Genomic DNA, 19883 nt, shown 5'->3' with positions numbered 1-19883 from the left:
TAACATTCACTTTCTAATTAGCCTGTTTTCAAGCAGTGTTAATGATCGGTGTGACGCTTGTGTGCATAATTGTTTTCATCTCTTTTTAAATACTTTAAATTGATAGATCAGGCCCCGTAGACAACATGACAATCGCTAACGCTCCGTAGCGAACGAAACCCAACTGTCACCGTCACACTGATATGGAACAGTGATAGAGAGACACTAAGCAATTCGATTGCGAAGCGTAAGCGATCGTCACCTTGGCTAGGCTGCCGCGAGCCTAAGATGGTCGCGCTTTTATCACATGTCTATCGTGGTCGTGACTAATACATGTTCAAGTTGCGGAATGTTTACAAGAAGTAGGAAAGTTCTCGAAAATTTCAGGATTTTTTTACAGGAAACAAAGGAAATTTTCATTTTGGTAACTAAAAAGTTCGATTCCCATACATATGAGAAGTTAAAAAAATCCATTTGGAAATCTCGCAAATGTCAGTTCTTTTTGTACCGAGACTGACTTGAAATAGTTCGTACGTTTCCGTGAAAATAATTATGCACTACATGTGTATGTCAGTTTTGACACTGCCTGTGACTCATGGTACGGTCTTATCTATCAGTTCAGCGTGTTCCTTAAACGTCAGTGTTCTTTCAACGTTTAACATTGAGCAACTTTTATTTGGGGTAATTTCCTAGTTTCAATAAAAGAGTTTTTTATGGAAGAGCCAATATTTACGATTTTAGAATGTCGTGACCCACGGTAAAGTACAGATCGCAGTTCGGCTAAACATGGAAAAACACCCTATAATAAAGTGACATCAGCACTCGGTATAACGGCCAACTAACGGTGCCTCGACTCGACCCGCTTGCCAAACTTACTGTAATCATCGCATCATATCCAATGAGAAACCACTGCTCGTTCCATTCCATTTTCAACTTTATTTACAAAAGACTAAGGTTTATGAGGTGGTGGCAAGAGTCATACTCGTATGTGAGTTAATAATGAGTCGATTCCAGCGATCATATGCATTCTTTATACGGAATGTGATCGTTTAAACGCGGCTTTTATGTCGCGGATACTAAAAAGACTGTCAGATTTAATAGTTTATCATCCAGACTATTTTGTTTCATAACTTATCAATTAGATTGTCAACTGAAACAAATGTCATATAATCAGAAATAATAACAAATTAAAATAATTTAATGTGTTCTAGTATGTAATTAGATTGTCATTTCATTTTAGTACAAAACTATTGGGCAATGCCTACCTAAGCCACAATTTAGCAGTTGGAAATAAGCATTCATCGTTTTATGAGACGCTGGTGCGATGAATACTAAAATAGGAATTTAAGGGTAAACCTGAATTTATTACAAAGGAAAATAATAGTTCAGGGCTATAACCGCGAAAATCGTTTGCAAATTGCGGGCATCTTTTTCTGTCACTCTAATTACTCCTTCATCAGAGTAACAGAGAAAAAATCTCCGCAATTTGCGAATTTCGGTTTTCGCGGTACCGGACCAGATTTCATGCAATTGTTATAGGTACGTATTCTTTTAACTGTGGAGCGGGTCGCGGTGATGCGACAAGAATCGCGCCACGAAGACGACCCGCGCAGTTGCTGTAGCACATTCCGACACCGAGCAGCGCAGTGCACGCGGCCTGGCTCTAATTAGTGCACATTTATTACATGATTGATGACCGTTCAACTCTATTAGGTAGTAGATCGCCCAGAACTAATGGCGGTAATCATAAACGGTTGCCAACCTAATCAGTTGATGATCGTCGTTTGTCCCTATCTGTAGTTATGCCATAGTGAGGGACAAACGACGATCATCAGCTGATTAACTTAATAGCAGACGTCGCGCGCGAGAACGCAACTCATGCTAGACCACCAGAGATATAATTTACAATGGGAATGGCAACTGGCAAAGGTTTTTACAGACGACGCCAGCATATTATGTTTCACCCGTGTCTAGTTTTGCCCAAGCCATAAATATGCTGGCGCCATTACTGCCAAATTTCATGAAAATTTACTAAAGAATTACTTAACATACTGTTTCACAAATCCATCGCGTCTTTAGTAAGTATTGTTTCTAGGTATACCTAACCTTGGTTTTAGTCTATATTAAGCCATAAATTGACGTAAGTCACGTGTCAATATGTCCTACATTTTAATTAATTGTAATACAATCAAATACATTGACGTCAGTATTGACATCACGCGTACGTATGTCCTAATTATGATTCTCTGTATGTGCAGACTGGTCTGAATTGGTACTGCCACCTTCCAACAATGCAATCATAACTTAATGACACACCAGATTTCTAGACGAGTGAATATGAGTAATTTTAAATGGAGATTTAAAAAAAAATACGAAGTGGTATTGGGACTAAACTTTTATGAGCTCCTTAGCACCACTTGCACCATCCCACTAACCCTGGGTTAACCGGTTAAACCTGGTGTTACCATGATTACCAGTACAATGCGACACTGAGATAACGGTTTAACCGCTTAACCCCGGGTTAGTGGCAAGCAAGTGGCGCTTAGGAACTAATAGTTATTATTTTGGCTTTAAATAGATGGTACAACAAACGGTATGAAAAGGGAATATTTTAAACATTAATAACAGGTAAATGTGACCAAAATGAATGACACACCTTGTCCGTAAGTAACTGTACACGACTGTACCTAATGGCGCGTGCTAAATCTTAACCTCGGCCATACAGATGGTGAGATAGTGAACTGAGAGTATCTGTATGTTGATAACAGCATTCTATTTGTACTTAAATCAGTTCAAATATAAGTGATGTACTGATGTAACACTAATTCTGCAATACAAGCATATTCAGTACAAAAATACCTATGCCGCACAGTGGTGGAATCGCGCCTTAACTTTCAAGACATGATACAAATTGTTGGTGTGTTTGTTCTAAAATTAGACAGTTGACTAATTTAGTGGTTATTACTTATTAGACACAAATAAATTGGTATAAAAAACATTCAAAGTTTCAAAGTTCGTGTTGGCAATAGTTGGCATACATTTAAATAATTAACTATAATCCCAAGGCCATATCTAATTTATCTGTTCCCATAAAGTTATGTATATATTTTAAGAAGCCTCATCTTCTTAAAAGTAGAAGTATCTAGAAAATGTATTCAGTCTTTGATTATTATAAAATTTCACCAACAGGACAGGCTTGTGATGACTAACAAAACTTTGCATAAACTGTTTCACCAAATCAAGTTAAATTCCATGATGATTTGGAAAACCCAGTTACATTTTAGTATTCTATTGTCCAGCAATAATGTTCTAAATGTATTAAATATTTCTGCTGAATAAATGCTTCCGATTTTAATGTGAAGTACAGAAAGAAAAAGGAAACATATCTAAGTAAATAATACATATTTTATACTGAGTTAATATTACTCCACAGCTGTCTGTACTTGATAATCAAATTAAATTAAATATCATTTATTACCTTACAAACTAACAAATCCGTTAAGAAATAATGTTTTTAATACATGTTAGACTAGTGTATCTTGTTATAAATTAAAAAAAGTTACAAATAAGCATTAACCAAACCGAGATTCTTCATGAATCATGATAATTTCCTAAACAGACCCAATAAATTGACAACTAGTTGTCAAACAAACAAATTAACGAGATGACATCCTTGAACATCATTACTCCACGAGAAGTGCCAGAGAAACTCAATGTCACGGCTGCTAGTGTCAACAAGTGTTATGTAATGTTGTGAAGCTTCCGATAAACTATCTAATAGGTGATACAATTATATTATAATAGAAAGGTGATGAAATGGGTGCCTATATTCATGTACTGTATTATTTTTAAAATATGCCTATTCATTTTTAATCATTCATTTGACTGTAACAAAATTATTATACCACCCAATACCTGCACATGGTAACCACGGAGAAAGAGAGCAAGCACACAGGTGATCAAACAAGGTTACAAAATGCGAGATTTGTATGCACCGTAGATAATACAAATAATTCTAGTCTTTATGTTGGCAATGCTGGCAACAAAAGGACATGTTGAAATGATGTAAAATTATACCCAGTTTGTATCCTTTCATTCAAGTACCTATGGTTTCTTATTATATTTATATGATAAACTTAAAATTAGAAAAAAAGACAAAAATCACAAAATGGTGATATTTGCTGCCCTGTTGAGAAAAAATATGTACATCACAGAATATTAGGTATTCCTAATTTGTTTATTTACTCTTACCGATACTGAATTATATACCACTTAAGAAAATTTTATAAAAATGCTGAAATTGGTTAACCTTATTTAACCTGTCCGATCCCGCAACCCGAAAACTAATTTTGTCGTTGTCTCCCAGTATGGTCCACATTTGAGTCCGTGGGAGTTGAAGTGGAAGGTTTTGAAAATCGTGGGAAATCTGGAAAATTTATTTACGGCCCATATTTGAGCCCTTGGGATATGACAGGTTAAAGGCCCTATTCTTACTTACAGGTTAGGAAATTGTTCTGATAACCCATCAAAAGTTACTTTGAATCCTTGACACAAGTTCAATTTAGACAATTTCTTGTCAATAATACCCATCCCATAACATGTAGGTATTCTAGGCCTATTTTCAAACATTTTCCTTCTTTCAGTCATAAGGAGGAACTCACTAGTTTCCTGGTATAAGTTATTCTGAGTTATCATTTTTAAGTAATACAAGCGCCGAGTCATGTTATTTGGAACAAGTAAAGAAGTATCACAATGAATCATGTGGTTGTGCAGTTTTCATAAGTGTGCTAATTGTGTTTTTATTGCAGAGTAATAACAATGAAAACATGATGAAATTCCCTAGCAATTATTGTTTCACGTTTTAGGATATAAATAATAATTTGAACAAGTACTAGAACTGCTACTCTTGACAAGTCGATTGTTAATGACATCATTATCGATCAATAATTGCCATTTTTGAGAGAAAAATTAAGAAAAAAGTTCAAAACTCACCTCTTTTTCTGGTCTTGATCCGTTGACCCGATAATACTGGTTTTTCTACCTTCTGACTCATACAATTTATTGCTGAAACAGAAACACACGTGGCAATTAGTTGTGCGAGGGAAAGGCAGCGGGCTCGCGGCGGAGGGGTCATCGGCCGCCGCGCCACACCATTCAGACATCTCACTCATAATTTACACCCCCGACACCCCAGCGCTCATGGCGGAGCCCCTCGCGCTCTACTTACTACTCTGAACACGGAAACTGCCAAGAAATCACACCACGACGCCTTTGACCCCAGTTACGAGACCCGATATCACTCAGCCCTTATGACTCAGCGAAAGCCTCGTGATACACCCCAATCGAACAAAGCACGGAGTAGATAGTTATGTGTGCACTGATACTTACGTAGTGACAGGTTATGTAGGAGCCTTCTACTCCTTTTGCGAGTTGTCTCGGACTGCGCCTGTTCAGAAAAGAAAGAAACGCTGCGACGGGCTCTATTCCCTAGAGCGGTAGAGACAACGTGTATGGAGGCGCCGGATATCCGCTAATATTCTGCTCTGATCGATTCAAATGTGCGAGAAACAAATTTTGTCCAACGAACTAAATATACTGTTCTACTAGAGTGTACAACGATTTTGTTACAAAAAATATAATTCTAGACGCGATGAGTAGAAAATAAAATTTGCAACAGATAGTTCAATCACAATCGAACGTTTACGTAGAACAAATTAAAAGAAACCACAAGTCACAGTATATAAGCCCAATCTAGGACCAATATGTATTATTTTATTTTACAAGACCACACAGTAAATTTGATTCAATTTGTAACAGTAAATTACAAAAACATGTATGAACGGAAAATATTTGACTAAAAATGGCAGAACCAACAAAATACCATAAACAGGCTATAGACCTGAAGTTTGTTTTAAAGCTGAGATGACAAATATACATTTTTTCTAAATTTGTTGGATCGTGTCAACCAGGCGTACGATACGAATTGCGTTTTGTTACAACTGAACATTAGTTGTATCAAAAAAATTGAGATAACCAAACGCTGAAATGACAGTTGTCTCATCCAGCTGATTTTTAGGTTATAGATTTATAGAAATAAATAAAATTTGTAATATTTGCTGTTTAGTTCAAGTAATTAAATTAATAAGCATACGTTTCATTTCAATATAAGATGGCACAGTGCGTACTGTCCAAAGTAAGTCGCGCTATCGTCGTTATTTATTTATTTACACCCAATCGTTCGCCCTCTCCCCAAATACATAAACTAAACATTCCAGTTGGGCAGCCTACGATTAGTCCCTGCCGTTGTCCTGACGCAATCCTCGCGCACGACGACAAGCAAGCACTGGGACCCGAAGTTCAAGAAGCTCCGCCGCGAGAAATACCTGAAGGTGGAACTGCCGGATTACAATGAGGACACGAACGCGCTACCAAAGGAGAAGCTGCGGCAGAAGATGAAGGAGCGCGGGCTGATGCCGCCGCGCCCGTGGATCGAGCGCCCGTTTTACATCTCGGCTACAGGTGCAGTTGCGCAATCACTACATAGTATAAAACAAAGGCGCTTCCCGCTGTCTGTCCCTATGTATGCTTAGATCTTTATAACTACGCAACGAATTTTTTGGAGTTTTTTTTTTTAATAGATAAAGTGATACCACAGAGAAAGGTTTATGCATAATTTGTTAACCCGTGCGAAGCCGGGGCGGGTTGCTAGTAAATAAATAAATATATGGTCAACACTTTCAAAAATAGACTGGATACACATTTTAGAACTTTAAAAAGTGCAAAATAAAATAAAATACAAGTGCTTCGATATACACGCATCAGCTCCAAGAGCTGCTAGTGTATCAAATAAAATAATAATAATAATGGTCCATTCAGGAAATGCTAACATTTCCATCCCCTAAACTTACTTCATTTTTCAGGCGGTGCCTTCGAGCCCTACGTGCCCCCAGAAGGCGATGGCAAGGCCTCCCTCGCGTCCACAACCCGTGTCAAACAGGCCGCCGAGCTCCTTGAGAAAAAATCCAAATCCATGATGGCAATCCGGAAAATAAAGTCCTTCGAAGAAGATTTCGACTCCAAAATCTTCTGCCAACAAGCACAAGATATTTATATCAAAGCGCATGAGGCTTTAGCAGTTAATGATAAAAGGGCGTTGCAGATATATGTTACGGAGAAGGCGTATGGGGAGTTTAGACATAATTCGCACTTGAAGACGATCCGGTGGAAGTTTCTGCAGTCGCTGGAGCCACCGAGACTGTGCCATGCGAGGTGTACGGATGTTGTTAGCAAGGAGAATATATTTGGACAGGTAATTTTATTTTCTTGCATTTATTACAAATTACATTACAAAATTTTATTCCATGTTAGTAATGTCTAGAGTCTAGAGTAGTATATAGCTACTTCAGCTATCTAAATTGCGGCTGACAAATTTGGCACTTTCGCATTTGGAGTATTTTTTTGTGTGTGACACTAATACTTAATCTTTTCCAGGTGACAGTTCGTTTCCACACCCAGCAACAGCTCGCCGTATACGACCGGTTCGGTCGTCTGTTACACGGCAGCGAGATCCTAGCTAAGGACGTGCTTGAATACATAGTGTTCGAGAAACACCTCTCCAACATGTATGGGACCTGGAGGATTCACCACAAGATTATACCAGACTGGACCCCGCCTAAAGAGCCTTCGAAACTTACTAGAGTTTTGGAGGAGGAAATTGTGGCCTTACCAGCGGAAACGAATGAAACTGAAACAGCGGTTGTAGCTAATAAGTGATTTATATTCAATAAATAGTTGTTAGATTACTTTGGTTTTTTTATTTCATTGCCAGTAACCTAGAAAAATGCGTCCTATAAGGTCATAGAATTAACGAGCGCGAGCCGCGAATTGTATGTCTGTGTATGTATAAGGTAAACGTGCGCGTGCTCGACGTGGTCCCAGTACATGTCATCTTGAAACTTAAGTCATTGCCAATAGAGGTGAACGCAGGGTGTCATCTAGGCATTAGCATGTCTAGCACTAGTACGTTTTGATTCTGTGTTTTGAGTTGCCAGAAATGCCAGACCAAAATTACTTTAATGGAAATAAATCGTTTTAGGTAAATAACAAATGATTTTGGTCAACTTGATTTTCTACCTTAACGCAAAAAAATAAAGTCGATATTTCAGTCATACTGCCCAGTATGTTTGTAGTATTGACAAGTGCATTATTTTTGTAGGTTATTCCTAGTTCTATGTTTTTATGCAAGTACAAAATAAAACCACACAAGTTAATAACACTATTTTATTGCATATACTCTCCGAGCATAAATCATTTGCTTTACAATATTTTTAATAATAAATTACTATTGACTAATTTAACACAAAATTCGACAAATGCTATAGCTACACATAGGGGTGCTGTTTAAAATTTTGTGTATGTCATGCATGAAACTCAAAGACAACCTTTTTTACTACATTAATGTTTCGCCAGGATTAACAAGATAGTCCTGATTATTTGTTTAAGGAGTTTTTAACATACTTTGGATTGTACGATACGTACTGAATATTGACAAAAATGTATACAAAATAACTTGTTACCAGATCTTAAAATAAGGTTCTTTAATATTACGGTCCGCTCCACAATTCGATAAAATTAATGTTCTAATGTTAGTGCAGTCTTATGTCTATGGAAGGCACCAAATATTAGTAACTATTAAGTATCTATTTACAATTATAATACTTTTTTGTACAATAATGATCCTATGAACTCTGGACATCGATAAAATAAGGAGAGAATCTATACATACAGATGATTACAATCATTCTAAAATGGAATGATCTCATGGCATGCATTTGTACACTCGTGATTATTAGGAATATTTAAGTTGTACAATATTTTATATTTAAGTCAATATCAATAATTTATATTAGGTATGTATTGATTATTAATTATGGACAAGTTAATGTTACATATTTATAATGAATACATTGAATACAATACTACCAAATTTTTAATAGTAATCGGTGTTTTTGTTATGTTTAAAACACATTCAGAATAATTGTGATCATGAAATGAAATATACAGGCTGTTGCTCCTTAGAATAAACTTTAAAGTGTAATAAAAATCAAAACATAAGTTATTTTTAAAAGTTGCTGAACAAATGTTGGTCAGTTTGAGAAGTATAGCCTACAGTTTAATTTATTGCCCCTGTTACAGGAAACACCCTGTATTTATTTGTCAGAGTATAGTACATTGATGTGATCTTAAATTAGAATTAATGCAAGTTCCATCATATTCTACCCTGAAATGTGATGTTATTATATTATATCTGATGTCTAAGTACCTAGTGGTGATAAACAACCGATGACTATTAAAGAATACAGTTATACTGTTCCTGTTTTACTTTTCATATTATTGCTATACAAGTCAAATTAAGTGTTATTTTAAATTTTAAACTCACTCGCTGGTTTTAAGCGTTTGTTCCCTAGAATAATATATAAGAATTTTATCCCCAATAGTCTCTGCATCCGCAAATTTTGCGGTTAATGGCGTCATATCTTATTGAAGAGTCGCTTACACTTCAAAGTTTTTATTAAATCAATAATTTTCTTTCTAACGAGGTGATCCGCATTTCCATTGCGATTTGACGTCACACCTGATTGAAGATACACTATACACTTTATTTTGATTATAATAAATCTTCAACAGTTCGTCTACACTGATGCGGCCCGCAACTGCGGTTCGACGTCACGTCTTCTGATCGAAGAGTACGCCATCTTTTATGGACTGAACAGTTTCGTCGTTCCTGCAATAAGGAGAAAATTAACATCAGGCTACATTTTCACGTGAAGTAACCTAGACAGGGGAGTAGAAACGGGTTTAAAAAAAGAGTTAAAGTCGGGACTTTTATTCGGTGATTTTTAAAACAATTAATAGTACATTATTGTCGAGGTTCGGAAGTAGCTACTTGCTGGCTTCGGATTCGTTTTAAACGGACGACCTTGGGAGTCCGTTTAATTGAATCCGAAGCCAGCAAGTAGCCTTCCAGCCGAGTCATATATAGTGCTTTTCTCAAAAATGGTGCAAGAACTAGAAATATTTTACAGAAGCAACGTTCTAATTTTCACAGAAAAAAGTAAAACCATTAAAAAGATTTGCTTGCCGCCTTTAAAAAAAAAGAAGTGTATTTTGCTGCTGAAAATACGCCAACGTATTTGAGACACCTAAATAGTCGCGGTACCAACATTATAATAATAAGTGCTGATCATCTGTTTGGCTATTTAATGGACCTATGCCTTCATTTGATATGGCCATTTAAAGTTTTAAAAAGTTTGGAACTCGTTAAATAATGGAATTTGTATGCAACATTTGCAGTCCCGAAATCGAGACTGCAATGTTTTTAACTTTTTAATTTTTTGAATGACCACAAACTACGCACTTCGCGACCTATTTTTTAACCGGCAACGTCAACTTTGCTGTCCATTTTTGAGAAAAGGACTATTTATGTGTTGGAGCGTTTGCCACTGAAGCGGTTTTTCCCGCAAACGAAGGAATTATGAACGCAGTTACAAAGTGCAACTGCGTTCATAATTCATTTTCGCCATTTTGTCCCTTACGCCCTTTGAGCCTACGGTAGTCGATATGTATAAAATCAAATTATTTTTTCGAAAACAGTTTACAATTTGAATGATAATACCTTACCTGGGAGCGCTCGGCTCAGCCTCGGGCTCTATGTTCACACGAGTGTGGGCGCGGCGGGGCGCGCGGAAGGTTTGGGCGGCAGCGGCGGCGGCGCGCGCGCCGCTCCTGCACCCGAGCCCGGGCCCGCACCGGTACCGCTGTGTAGCCGCAGCCGTTGGGCCGCTTGCAGGTTGTTTAGGAAATCTGCAATGGAATAATATTATTATAGCTAGATACAAAAGCTTAAACGTTTCATCGAAGCATTAAGCCGCCGATGCTCTGTATGTTGGCGGTTGGGTCCGACCGCGCACGGATGTATACTAAAATCGAAATTTCGGCACGCCGTCGCGTTTGTTACGACGAGTGAAAACTAGACCCCCGTATAAGGATGATGACACATGTTGAATTTTAAAACACAATCTAGTAAAATAGATAGCAAACGAGCAATTTATCACAATAATGTGGATATTAAAATAAAATATTGAAAAATTACAAAAATACAGGACTTGAATGTTTCAAAATGTAAGTTTTTTTTTTTAACTTCCAAAAACGATATAAAAGTAAGGGTACCATTCGATTTCTTACATTTTATCCAAAAAAATATTGTACGGCAACTATATACATAAACGCAATATTTCACCGACAAAAACGCAATTTTCTTGTTTTGTCCATACTACAAGATGGGCGATGACGTCACGGCCCCTGGCCGTTTTGTATAGGGCGTTTCGCGAGTGAAGTGCGACTGTCGGCCTTTGACTACAATTTCTGACTTTTGTGTTACTTTAATGCAATGGGTCCCATATAGACATTTGATCCTAAAAACAAACCCGATCGATTGATACCATAAATGAAAATTAGTCATGTAGCGTACTGTACTGTAGCACGGGCAGATTTCCGCAACCTAACGCGATAATGGACCCACAACACACATCGGGTATTTTATAATTTCGTTCCCAGGCCGGGCGACCCGATAATCAAAATCGTGATACTAGATAGATAGATAAACACTTTATTCATTTCCACAACATACATGGTAATTACAAAGTTATTAAATATTGGCATGCAGCTTAAATTAAAAGAAAAACTTATATAATTACACGATATGACCAAAAAAACAAAACATAGAAGGACATAACCATGTGTCGTGGCAGAGAATTGGCGCTGGCTCAGCATGATGATGCGGCAAGCCACATCGCTGATATTCTGCCAGGACCTTACAATAAAAGTTTGTGCAACGCTTTATGACGTACATTATGTTTATGTTGTATTTGTGTAAGTATTGAGTTAGTGCGATCTAGTATGAGTAATTGTGTATATATGCGGGTCGCGGCAATATCTATTAAATTGTGTTATGTGTATTATTATTTTTACTACAAATTTATATAACATTTTTTTTTGTGGCACAGATGACATTTAACTGGGTGGCAATGAATACGTTAAAACCCGTATGGTATAGGTGAACCAGGATCTATTGAGGGTGCGCCATGTTGCGGAATTTCACTGGAACTAATTTTTTCATACTACACTGAATTGTCACCCTATACATGAGAATAACAGCGCCCTCTTGACAATTATCATATATTACTGGTCAGGGTATATATGCATATACGTAAAGTGCACGTACCGGGCGGGTGGTGGTGCAGCGGCGGGCCGGGGCGCAGCGCGGCGCGCACCAGGCCGCTCGCGTCGCTGCGACAACTACTGCTCGCGCCGCTCTGCGACAACAATAGACATGGGTAACTCCGGAGTGATAGATAAAAAAGATATATATCTTTCTCGTTTCATGAATCACTCTTCTTGTCTTTACGAATCCGAATGTATCAGTATATCCGTACCTCTCACTCCCTCAGCAACAATTTACTAAAGCGATAAGCGATGTCTCGGTCGCGCGTTGACCGAAGTAACACGAACGAGCGACAGCGGTCGTTCGGGCGAGTTCGGACGCGTCATGCGCTATATATTCCGCGAGAAGTAGATACAGTAAGTATAGTCTTTCTCGCTCGCTACTACTACTACTACTCTCTCTCTCTCTCTCACTGATAAGATGCCGCGTAGTCAGCAAGTGCCGATACAGTTGCGAGCGGGACAACTGCGGATATAAAGATATAAAAGAGTGATACATATCCCAGTGACAGAAAGATATATATCACTCTTTTCTTTCTACTGACACATTTCGCCCATCCCTAGACAACAAACAACGTCACATTACTAATATTACTATATGTTAGCGATGTTGGCAGCATCGCCACCTTCGAGCCAACCAATGATGTGTTAGAACGCAGCCCTGCAGCTCCAGGATGCCAACATGCACGGCGAGGTCAGCGGCCAACCAGAAAGCGCGATGCTGGCGCCAGAGTTTCGCCTATGCAACGCATCTCCAGGCAGCGCGCCGCAAGCATCACTCTCTTGCATTCTAACCACCGTACCCATCGCGCGTGTCCTAGACTTAATATAAAGAACCTTTTGTACACTTCACCATTAAAAGAATGGTATATTTTGTATTCAATTGATTTATTTAAATAGCGCCAAAAGGGCGCAAACACTATACATTTGTAAAGTAATGAATTGATAAGAGCGCCAATATTACAATAGGGATGATGACACATGTTGAATTTTATAACAAAATCTAGTAAAATAGATAGCAAATGAGCAATTAATCACAATATTATGGAAATTAAAAAAAAATATGGAAATCATACAAAAATACAGCACCTGAAAGTTTCATAATGTAAGTTTTTTTTAACTTCCAAAAACGAAATAAGTAAGGATACCATTCGATTCCTCACATTTTACCCAAAAAAAGATTGTATAGCAACTATATACATAAACGCAATATTTCACCGACAAAAACGCAATTTTCTTGTTTTGTTCATACTTCAAGATGCACTCTCAGTGACCTTCACGTCACGTTCATATACCGATTTGTTCGGGGCGTTTCGCGAGTGAAGAACGACTGTCAGACTTTGACTATGATTTCTGACTTTTGTATTGCTTTAATGCAATGGGTCCCATAGAGACATTTGATCCTAAAAACAAACCTGATTGATTGATACCATAAATGAAAATTTGTCATGTAGCCTATTGTAATTGATTGTAAAATGTAGTAAAAAAGTAATCATCAACTGAAACAAATGTCTTACATTTACAGAAAAATAAACAAACCTTTTGGTGACAGAAACCGAATTTGAACCGGTGAAGATTTAATTACCCGTAAACTATCGTATAAAAAAATTACCTGAGCATCGGCGTTATCGTCGTGCAGCCGCAGCGCCATCTCGCTGAGCGAGTCCAACTCATCGTCAGCACTCAGTTCACATTCCACCTCTGTTACTTCTTCACCCCCCGTTACTTCTAGTATAAGGAGTCGCGCACCGTCTAATTCCTAAACAAAATAACATAAATGTAAAACTTCCAGTATAAACATATAACATAATAACATATAATAAGTTCAGAGTTGGACCAAGCTAACTCAGCGCAGACTTTACAATGACAGAAATAAATAATATTAGCAGTAGACGTATAATCTGCTTCAGTGAATAATAAAGCGACATTTATCACATTTACCGTTCTGTTTCAACCTAAGTGCTAAACGGACGTGGGTTTGGACAGTGTGTTCCGAGGTAAAAAAAATTGGTTTATTAAAATATTTTATTCTTTGTGCTGTTCTGTTAAAATTATTTCACATCGTAACTCAAACCTCACAGTTCAAATATTTCCCTAACAAGTGACAGGGGTAACAATATTAGAAACTCAAGATGCTAACCTGTAAGCCGACTTAATCATAAGATATATGGCTTATAAAATAAATAAGATTAAAAAAAAAACCGGCCAAGTGCGAGTCGGACTCGCGCACGGAGGGTTCCGCATCATCAACAAAAAATAGAGCAAAACAAGCAAAAAAAAACGGTCACCCATCCAAGTACTGACCCCGCCCGACGTTGCTTAACTTCGGTCAAAAATCACGTTTGTTGTATGGGAGCCCCACTTAAATCTTCATTTTATTCTGTTTTTAGTATTTGTTGTTATAGCGGCAACAGAAATACATCATCTGTGAAAATTTCAACTGTCTAGCTATCACGGTTCGTTAGATACAGCCTGGTGACAGACGGACGGACGGACGGACGGACAGCGGAGTCTTAGTAATAGGGTCCCGTTTTTACCCTTTGGGTACGGAACTCTAAAAAGATGCTTACCTGTACAGGGGTATCCAGCGGCAAAGGCGCGGCGTCCCTCAACAGTCTGTACCGCGAGGCCGTCGGCAGGTACCTCCTCAGCACCGGCCTCAGCACGTGCGCGGCGCGGCGCTGAGGCCGACAACGCACGGCGACCACCTTCCCCGCGACCTCAACGCGGACGACGCAACGACGCTCAACAACGGCCTCGCGACCGCTAAGGACGGTTGACGGTTGGGAGGGGTCGATGGTTGAGCATTCACCCTGAACACAAAGATGCATTTCATTTAGTAAAGTGCGGCTTTTAACACATTCGTTGCCACCCAGCCAAACAAGACATCCGCGCCAGGCTTGGAGGATACAACTAAACGGAGTAGCCATTAACAGGCTTTCCCCTCTGTCGAAAATAGGCGGCCAACGGTCATACACAATGTATGGACTGACGTTTATCTGACATGGCTATTTTTACGTTACGCATACATTTGACGTTCCCCTCCCCCGCAAAAATCGGCAGACTGTTTTGTACAGAAAATTACAGACATGGCGTCTCCGTTTGATTATATCCTCCAAGGCGCCAGGCCACAATAATTTCGTCATATAAAGCTAGTAGTACAGTGGGCCAAGAGTGAGTGGGTCTACCAGTTTTGACAAAAGTTTCTGCGAGATCTAACGATCGCTAAGGTTGACATTTAATGTAAATCGACCTTGTTGTCTCATGACGTTCAAACGAACCTCAACCGTAGGGTGGTAGACCACATTTTTGGCCGACTGTACCACGATCCCGACTATCGGGCCGTCCGGCCTGGGAACGAAATCAGAAAATACCCGATAGTCGGGTTTTCGGCACTGAATGTGTTAAGATTAGCCTATGGTCTGACTATGTTGCATGAAAACCTTTGAGTCTTTGTATCTTAAGTAATGTTCTATTCACCCGTTCTACTAGACCATTCAGACAGGGCGCGAGCATAGAGTATTTTACTGTACTGGTTACCTGGTCGTCTCTCACGGTGACGTCATAGTTCGGGCACGGCAGGTTGAGCCGCTGCAGCAGCCTCTCGACCAGCCGCCGCACCGTGAGCGCGGCGTCCACTCCGACCACCGACGACGCGCCGTCGGGCAGCACGACGCGACAGAGCGAGCATTGGCCGGACATGTTGGATTTTACGAGCTGGAAATAAAGAAGGGTTTGTTTAAAATTAATTGTTTACTTGATAAAATTGCCGGTAATGGCACCAATTTATGCTCTGGCAAGCCAACTTTGTCAGTAGAAAAACTCGGAGACTCAAAATGTGTATCGATCCTCTGCGCCGAAATGTTTCGATTTTGCCGCTTTTTTTCAGTATGTATAGTTTAGTAGTCTAGATTAGAAAATGACATTACAAAATACCATAACTTTGCCTAACTAGTGCCTAATAGGTACAGGAATTTGGAATTAGGTAGCAAAAACGTTTGGAATGCAATCAGATTGAAAATGCACAATTGATTTAAACCATCTGCTCATTTAAAATGAGCAAAGAAAAGCTAATGGAAATACAATTACATTCCCTTATAATTATACGAAGAATCCTTGTTTGAACTGCACTCCAGTTATAACAATGGAAAATAAGTCAATCCGACTCAATGTCAATAAAAAACATACAAACTACCGTGGAAAAATAGGCAATGAAGTCTCATTTCCAAAAATAAACGTAAGCACGTAAATTGATAAACCAAACAATGCCCCATGAAAACGTAAAAAGCAGAAAACAAGCGAATGAAACTCTAATAAAACTGCGCTAACCAAATCTATAAATATAAGGTAAATGGTAAAAATAAATAGCGACATTTATGAGTCTTGTCACAAAGGATTAAGGTTCATATTGTAGTAGCAGACAATGGCTTGATAAGGTGATGGATGATGTAAGGTGCACGTACTGAAAACTAACTATCATTATGATAGGCCTTTTTAGGTCGTGGGAACTGCGTCTCAGTGGTGGCATGTGACAATTTAAACTAATAAAACAAATTGATCTTTAAAGTAATTTATAAGAAACGAAAAGCATGTTTAATCTAAGTTGTTGTTTTAATTGAAAGAAAATAAAAGCTATAATAGATAATGGCTGAATTTGGTTTTGACATTTTTGGTCCATTCTGGCTCTCTGTTTTTAACCGACTTCCAAATCTAAAAGGTTATCAATTCGGTTGTATGTTTTTTTTTTGACACAAGACCATTTTTTTCTTACAAGGGACGAAACTTTGAAGTGTTTTTTTTTGTAAAATATGAATTTGAGTCGAAATAGCAAAACCACGTGTCCATTATTTTTTCATGTTCTCCAACATATATTCAAACCAGTAATTAACTAGCAATTTGCTTGAACAAAACTATCTACAGAAGTTAGAGCGTTTTGTCACTTTTCAGTACTTTGGAAGCCAATTTCTCCCAGTAAGTTGAGTATGGGCAGCAAAAAAAAAATACGTGTCTGTTATTTTAGACTACTCTATGACATATATAAAAATAAATCATATCGGAGCCGGACAGTTGGGTACCCTTCCTTGTTAGTGGTAAATTATAAACAAGCAAGCCGGTCCCATTTTTGTAAAGAAGGAAAATTAATACAACCCAATTAAAGGAAAATGAATACCTATAGGCCTATTAATAAAAGCCCTGTATTATTCGTTCTAGCAATATTGTTGTAGGTATATTTATAGAATCATTGTCCTTAAAGAAGTCTATTTTAAACTCAATAATCTTACATTATTGTTGTTTGCATTTGTACCTATATATTCTGCTAGGCATCCATTTTCTTCGCGTTCTATATTTAATATACGCGCGGAAACGTGGTTAGGCAAATATTTGTGGTTAGGTTATCGTGATTTTCCACGGCTGTTTAATGTTAGTACACATCTCGTGTTCATTGATTTCGCAATAATTATAATAATTAGACAATGAACTGTGATATCACCGTGTTTATCTAGGTTTGTTACTGAAATAAGAGTAATTGAAGGTGTAAATGTAAAAAGTTTACAGCAGTAACTCAAATTTTCTATGTCGGTAACAAACTAGCCTACGGTCCGCCTGCTGGTAAGTCTCCGTAGTAGCTTATGGACGCCTGCAACTCCAGAGGTGTTACATGCGCATTGTCGACCCTAATACTTCGCACCCTTGTTGAGCGCTGGCAACCCTACTCACCGGCTGGAACACAACACTATGAGTAGGGCCCAGTGTTATTTCGCTGCGGTTTTCTGTAAGGTGGAGGTACTTCCCCAGTTGGCCTCTGCTCTAGATCTCGCTTACAATAACACGGTAAATCCATACTAATATTATAAATGCGAAAGTGTATCTGTTTTTTTTTTATAATAATTAATGGGCTTACTCATGGCCACAGACTAGCCGAGGCGAAGACGTGGCCTACGATGGAGCGAGTCTGCCCAGAAGGTGCCTGTTCACCCTTGATTTGAAGGTTGCCGGGTTATATGTGCCCGGAAATATAGACGTCTGTCTGTCTGTTACCTCTTCACGTTTTAACCGCTGAACCGATTTAGTTGAAATTTGGCATAGAGATAGTACGAGTCTCGGGGAACGACATAGGATAGTTTTTATGTCGGAAATCATCCCTAAAGAGAGTGCAAGGGGGGGGGGGGGAATGAAAGAGTTAATGAATTGCCTAATAATTGAAGTAAGCAATGCGCAAATTGAATGATTGCTATTAGCATTATCCAGGCGCTATACTTAGTTTAGCTGCTGCCACTAATTCCACGTAGACGAAGTCGCGGGCAAAAGCTAGTACGTTAATATTTCTCGAGTTTTCTTCATACTATAAAAGCGCAAAATTAAAATTTACTAGAATCTCATTGCGTCTACATTTTTCAAATTAGTTTGCCGTACCCATATGTGACGTTCCACGGCAAAAGGTACCTTATGGCACTTGGCGCTTACGTCGCATAGCGCCGCAATAATAATAGCGCGCGGCGGCGGAGCGGCGTTAATAATAGCGTAAGCGCCAAAGGCCATAAGGTACCTTTATCCGTGGGACACGAAAGGGTACAAGAAAACAAGGCAAACCCAAAGCGCGATGGACTGACGAAATAGTGAGACTGGCTGGTGATCAATGGATGCAAAAAGCTAATAATAGAGACGCTTGGAAATCACTAGAGGAGGCCTTCACCTTCGAGTAGCGAGGGGTTCTTACATTATTAGTATAAAGCAATGTTAGAACGTATTACTGTTTTGTAGAAATAGGTTTATTTAAAAGTGTGTAATTTTTATTTTTTGTAAGAAATATAAGGCTTTTTTATTTTTTTTTTATTTTATTATCCGTGGGACGTCACCACTGACAATCCAACCTCTAGATTGAGCTTAGGCGAATTCTTTCATGAAACCGATGCTGCCAAAAATACGGGGATGCGGGGGGACGAGGTGAGCGAATCCCGTGCCGTGATTGGTCCGTTCAAAGACAAGCACCAATCACGGCACGGGATTGACTCGAAGATGGAGTAACGCTACCGTATCCGGCAGAGGGGGTAGCGCGACTATGCTATGTCTAGAGGTTGGATTGTCTGCGGACGTCACATATGTCGGCAGAAAGTAGACTCACATCAGTGACGGGCGCGTGGTCCGCCGCGCGGTCCCGGGAGCCGGCGCGCAGCCGCCACGGCAGCAGGGAGCCCCCGCTGCGGCGGCGCTCCGACGCGTTGGAGGCCGACTTCTTCAGCTGTTCAACGTCAAAACACTGTCAACGGACGGTTATTAAGGGTCGGCTGGTGGATGGGACGGGTGCGTGGTGCTGGTGAGAAATGAGGCTGTGAGAAGGGTGTTAATGGGATTGGCAACTGTCAAAGGTTTGCATTGATGGCGCCATAGCGTGCCCCTTTTTCTATGAGATTTGGCTTAAAGGGCTGGCATCCAGGGCATTAAAAAAACAAATATTTGACACAATTCTAGGGTTTCACAGGGCAAGCTATGATGGCGCCATCTGCTAAATACTTCGACCGGTCAACCCCATTGAAAATATAACGCGTTCACTGCCAGCGCGAGCTACGCGCTACGTAGCGGATAATAAGTTTTTTCCGCTTTGTAACGAAAAGCGCATACGA

At 39.1% G+C, this 19883-nt stretch overlaps 3 protein-coding genes across 3 annotated transcripts in view; 1 reads left to right on the top strand and 2 right to left on the bottom strand.

Annotated features, from left to right (window-relative positions):
- The window catches only part of LOC134657628 (protein krasavietz), a 347985-nt gene extending 342394 nt beyond the window's left edge, over positions 1-5591 (bottom strand). Inside the window, exons 1-2 of the mRNA XM_063513346.1 lie at positions 5368-5591; positions 4972-5043 (exon numbers count right to left, since the gene is read on the bottom strand). Coding sequence (XP_063369416.1) covers positions 4972-5032 — 61 coding nt within the window. The 5' untranslated portion in view covers positions 5033-5043; positions 5368-5591. The remainder of the gene's footprint in view (positions 1-4971; positions 5044-5367) is intronic.
- Positions 5592-6032: 441 nt separating this feature from the next.
- On the top strand, positions 6033-7781 carry LOC134656311 (large ribosomal subunit protein mL45). Its single transcript, XM_063511858.1, has 4 exons — positions 6033-6172; positions 6255-6498; positions 6900-7288; positions 7471-7781. Exons 1-4 carry the CDS (start codon positions 6149-6151, stop codon positions 7750-7752), a joined length of 939 nt encoding a protein of 312 aa, XP_063367928.1. The 5' UTR covers positions 6033-6148; the 3' UTR covers positions 7753-7781.
- A 2912-nt stretch (positions 7782-10693) lies between these two features.
- The window catches only part of LOC134654840 (regulator of G-protein signaling loco), a 136371-nt gene continuing 127181 nt past the window's right edge, over positions 10694-19883 (bottom strand). The window contains exons 9-14 of the mRNA XM_063510311.1: positions 19385-19501; positions 15802-15978; positions 14832-15074; positions 13874-14020; positions 12263-12353; positions 10694-10842 (exon numbers count right to left, since the gene is read on the bottom strand). Coding sequence (XP_063366381.1) covers positions 10694-10842; positions 12263-12353; positions 13874-14020; positions 14832-15074; positions 15802-15978; positions 19385-19501 — 924 coding nt within the window. The remainder of the gene's footprint in view (positions 10843-12262; positions 12354-13873; positions 14021-14831; positions 15075-15801; positions 15979-19384; positions 19502-19883) is intronic.

This window comes from Cydia amplana, chromosome 1 (assembly GCF_948474715.1).
Source record: "Cydia amplana chromosome 1, ilCydAmpl1.1, whole genome shotgun sequence".
Lineage (NCBI taxonomy): Eukaryota > Metazoa > Arthropoda > Insecta > Lepidoptera > Tortricidae > Cydia > Cydia amplana.
This window is presented reverse-complemented; position numbering and strand designations above follow the sequence as displayed.

What these genes read in the sequence shown, in the direction of transcription:
- LOC134656311 (XM_063511858.1), top strand. Translation starts at nt 6,149, where the DNA reads ATGGCACAGTGCGTACTGTCCAAA. An exon ending in CACAGTGCGTACTGTCCAAA is followed by an intron (nt 6,173 to 6,254) that starts GTAAGTCGCGCT and finishes TAAACATTCCAG; the next exon opens with TTGGGCAGCCTACGATTAGT. An exon ending in GTTTTACATCTCGGCTACAG is followed by an intron (nt 6,499 to 6,899) that starts GTGCAGTTGCGC and finishes TTCATTTTTCAG; the next exon opens with GCGGTGCCTTCGAGCCCTAC.